Here is a 4,790-nt window from a genome sequence, read left to right as displayed (position 1 = left end):
TTCCTGCAAACTTAGTCACACTTGTTAGATCATAAGATAACTTAACTTTGAACCCCTTTGTCATAATCAAAACACAGGTTCGATTCTCTGGTGCTCCTTGCACCAACAATCTCCTCCTTTTTATTATGACAGCTTGGTTCAAAGTTAAGTAACGAATAACAAAAATTTAATGTAATATAAGGAATTTGAGCATGAGCATGAGTAAAATAATTTTGACATTTCTAAAAAGAAACTCCCCCTTCTACTCCCCCTTAATAAAAAAGATTATATGTTTAACTTAACTTTAACCCTTCTCTCCCTTTTTGACATATATCAAAAAAGAGTAATAAGTTAAAGAGAAAATTAATTTGTAAACATAGTTAAAAAAATTCTAACTTTTAATCTCCCCTTGATTTTAACTTTAAGCTCGCCTTAATTTCATCGCTTTAAATAAATTTAGCTTAAAAAGGAGTTACTTAGCTTTGAACAGGATTTATTAAGTACTTAGCTTCAAAAAGATTTTGATAAAAAATTCAGTTAAGTACTTAGCTTTAAAAACTTAGGTAAGCACTTAGTTACAGATTTCTATAAAAAAAAACTTAGTTAAGTACTTATATGAAAAGATTCAAAATAGACTTGGCCAGAAGAAACATTTAAACTTATTTTTTCAAAAAATATTTAGGTAAAACTTGATATAACATACAAACAATAAATCGACGAAAACCTTAAACTTTATTGCTAATGAAAATGACGAAACAGAACAACTTGACTCTGATACCAATTGATAGTTCTAGTAAAACCTAAGCCACATGAATTCTAGACAATCAAAATAAAAATTCAAATAGGAAAAACAAGAACATGTGAGCATGAATCTTTGTTTCATCGAAAACATGGCATAAGAAAAATAAATACATAAACAAATATGACAAGGAACCTGATTGAAGAGTCATCTTTGTCTTTAGCGTCGTCTAGAAATAAACCCTGTGGAAGAAGATGCAGCGGAAAAAAAAAGGAAGGTCTTTCAAGGGGCTTAAAGGTGACGACGCCAAAAAGCTTTAGATCAATGGGGAATCAAAAGCTCTGCCAAGATTAAACCCTAAACCTGAGGACCAACCCTATATATAGTGGACATCTATTTTCAGCCCGTAGATAATAATAGATGTGAAATTATATATCCACATATATATTAAACATCTATTATCAGCATTTAAATGATAATAGATGCAGGACTATATGTTCTACACATACAAAGTCTACATCCAATAATCGAACCCAATAAGCCTAAGTTAGATCACTTTAATGGGTTCGATTTGTACTCATATGCATAACTTACAATTACACCCACCAATTAGAGATAATAACCAACACCCAATTGATTCCGTGACCTTCTATATTCGACTCCAAGTTTAACAATCGATTGATCTTTTATTACAATCAATTGGTGAATATATGTCGATCTTCCCAATCGATTTCAAACCGTTTTGTACACAACTTAAGTTCAGTAATCGATTGGTGCTCATGGCAATCAATTGGTAAACACTAGTCGATTTGCCCAATCGATTCTAGCTCATTCTATTCACAATTCTAGGCATCCCAATCGATCAGTCCCTATGACATCAATTGGTGACCACCAATCGAACTGCTCAATCGACTTGGGAGCATTCTGTGTCCAAATTCATGCTCATCAATTGATTGGTCCCTATGACAATCGATTGGTGACCACCAATCGAACTTCTCAATCGACTTGGGAGCATTCTTTGTCCAAATTCATGCTCACCAATTGATTGGTGAACGATTGATATCAGAAAATCCAATTTTTGCACACATTTTTCAGCTCGAAAAACCCTAAAAAACCACTGTAATTCATGTTCTTCGTGGATAATGTGAAAAAACTCAAAATCTAGGTTATATCCTAGGGTTTTCCAAGGCTTTATTTGACAGATATACATCGATTCACTCATCCAAATGGAATCGAATGCAAAATCGATGTATATTTCTAAATCTTCGAAAATAATAAACTAAAGGATGTATCAATAACAAGATCTAGTTATCATCCATCGTAAGGCTAAAATTGAAATCGAAACAATGGCAAGCGAAAGGTTAACCTGAATCCATGGCAAGAGTTATTGATTTTACTAGTCATTGGAGAGATTCCTGCAATGTAGTAGAAGTCTTCTGTAGGAATCAGACAACAATCGAAGTTTCTTTTCAACAGGGAAGAATGGAGGAAGAAGAAGAAACTCAATTCAGTGAGATGTCCAAATTAATGAATCTTCTTCCCTTATATACCTTGACTCATCCTAGAACATCTATCTTAAAGCTCATAACCCATTAACAGTTCATTATTGTTAATAAATAAGGTTAACATATCTACATATTGAATCTACATCCAAATAACTTAAACTTCCTTGATGCATAAATATTAGATCACTTAATTGAGATTTAATTTCTTAATAACAAATTATTGTATGTGTTGTTAATCTCATATTAGTTCACTTAATGGAGACTTGAATCCTTAGTAACAACACCAAAAAATAAAAATAAAAACTAAAACTAAAACTAGTTTACCAATTAAGTTTCGTTTTTTTCTTCTTTCTTTCGTTGTCACATTATGTAAGTTTGCAACAGTTCTGATGCCAACCTAGCTAAGAAAGAATGCAACAAGAATTATGTATCATCGTATACTTGCCAAGTACTTCGCTAAGCAATTTCACTCGAAAGCAAAGCCATAAATAAAAAATATCTGCAGTCCCACATACGTAAACATCAAGACAAGCCATTTAAATACCTTTTTGCATCTAAAATTGCAAAGCCAAGTCACAATAACATCGGCAGAACTTGTAGAAAATGTTTTGGTTGCTACACTTAAACTTTCTCACTCTACAAATGTATCTGAACAACCGCCCATTGAAATACCTTTCAGAATATGGAACCTATAAAGCTAAGCAGCAATAACATCTGAAAACTTGTAGAGAAGTTCTTGTTATTAATTACATTGCTTCCATAAATGTATCTGAAACAACTGCTCCAACATCTATAAAAAAAAGTTCTTTTGCATCGATCAATTCAGCAAAAGCTACATAACATACCACAATATTCAGATTGGTTTTCTGTACAACACATTGAGAATTCAAATTTCCTGTCACAACATGAAACAGGGGAAAACTGTCTACTAATTACTATCATCAGAGGTTCAAAGAACAGAAATTTAGTTACCTCAACACATCTTCACTATGTATTCTAGTAGAACTGCTGCATTTAAGAGCTCTAACCTACAGACAACACTTCAAAATCATACCTGAGCTGTGATTCCTCGTCGGAGGTAACCCCAATCCCTGCTGCTGCCGCCACTGCCGCCGCCGTCCTGCCTTTCCAATTCTCATACTCAGGGTCGTCAGTTGGCAGCTCGAACCGGCAGAGGGGGCACGAATTCCGAATTTCCAGCCATGGCAGGATGCATTCCTTGTGATAAAGATGCGAACAAGGAAGCCGCTTGACTCTTTCCTCCACCAAGATCCCATCTTTGCACACTGCGCACACTGCATCCGCATTGGCAACCTCCTCTTCAGTGAGGAGCACCGACGGGAGGCTCTCCACCACCGATTTGGACGCCGGAGGGCTAACCTTGATGGTGCTATCATCGGCGAATTGGCCTATCAGGACTTCGTAAGCCTCGGAATCAGAGGCGTCTTCCAAGCTCTCTTGTTCGTCAACGATGTACGGCTCCACGTCCTCAGGATCCACTGTGTTCCGGCCTAAGCTGTTGACAGACATGAGCACCTCCCATCCGACATCTCGAGCCTGGTCTTCGTCGTGGTCGAGTTGTCGATTCACCTCAGATCTTTCCTCTTCGCCAATAACCATGACACCGATCGAGTCCCTTTCTTCGACGCGGGCGTCCACCTCCTCCCACTCGAATTCGTCATTGGGATCCCTCCTGCCTCCTTCCGATGGGAAGCAATCCCAGGGAAGCGGAATGCCTAGGTCGAGATCAGCTGAAACTGCATCCAAATCCTCCCGCCCTTCGCCTTCGTCGAAGGATGCGCCGATCGTTATGATATGCTGGTCGTCAGAGTCGGAATCCGATTCAAACCCAGCCATGCGAAGGATACGCGAATCGATCGGGTGAGCCCGGAAGAAGTCGATCGAAGCGGACGGGGAGTTCATACTCCGTCCGACGAAAAATTCGTCAGCGGCCCAGTCGTAATCGCGGTCCAGGAACTCCCCATCTTCTTCCCTCTCGAATTCTAAGTCAAGCCTCGAGGGGAAGTGTCTGGAGGCGATCTCCTCGGTGGACGCCTCTGAGAGGCTAAATTCAGAGAAATTAGAATTCAAGGGGAAGGAGGAGGCAACGCTGGAGTCGCAAGGCATCGGCAGAGGAGAGCAAGCGACGGTGAGGGAATCGAGAGGGACGTCGTCGGAAGCGTTCGCCATGGACGATGCAGGCAAAAAAGGGATTATTGGCAAAAGATCTACGACGAAGGAAGAATCGTCAGCAACGCAGAAAAGATCAGCTGACTCGTCTTCGACAGCTTCCTGCTCTTCGCCGACACCTGTCCGTTATTTGCTCGAAATAAAATACCTGGTCCTCCACCATCTCGCCCAACGCTCCATATCAAGAGGAGGTGCTATTAGTTAATCCGTCTTAGGATCAACATGGAGGAGATACTACTAGCTAACTCATCCAAGAGTTAACATGAAAGAGGTGCTACTAGCATTTAGAATAGTGAGGTGTTACTAGCATTTAAAATAGTGATTAACATATAAGGGAGATATTTATCTCGATTTTACCAAGATTCGAATCTAGAATT

The 4,790-nt window shown here is 38.9% G+C and overlaps 1 protein-coding gene across 1 annotated transcript; it reads right to left on the bottom strand.

Annotated features, from left to right (window-relative positions):
• Positions 1-3,044: 3,044 nt before the first annotated feature.
• On the bottom strand, positions 3,045-4,531 carry LOC121997208 (E3 ubiquitin-protein ligase CIP8-like). The gene has a single exon (XM_042551500.1). It carries the CDS (start codon positions 4,411-4,413, stop codon positions 3,247-3,249), a length of 1,167 nt encoding a protein of 388 aa, XP_042407434.1. The 5' UTR covers positions 4,414-4,531; the 3' UTR covers positions 3,045-3,246.
• Between the last annotated feature and the right edge of the window lie 259 nt (positions 4,532-4,790).

The sequence above is a fragment of the Zingiber officinale genome, chromosome 6A (assembly GCF_018446385.1).
Source record: "Zingiber officinale cultivar Zhangliang chromosome 6A, Zo_v1.1, whole genome shotgun sequence".
NCBI lineage: Eukaryota > Viridiplantae > Streptophyta > Magnoliopsida > Zingiberales > Zingiberaceae > Zingiber > Zingiber officinale.
This window is presented reverse-complemented; position numbering and strand designations above follow the sequence as displayed.

Excerpts from the sequence above, each read along its gene's own strand:
- LOC121997208 (XM_042551500.1), bottom strand. The coding sequence starts at position 4,413 with ATGGCGAACGCTTCCGACGACGTCCCTCTCGATTCCCTCACCGTCGCT.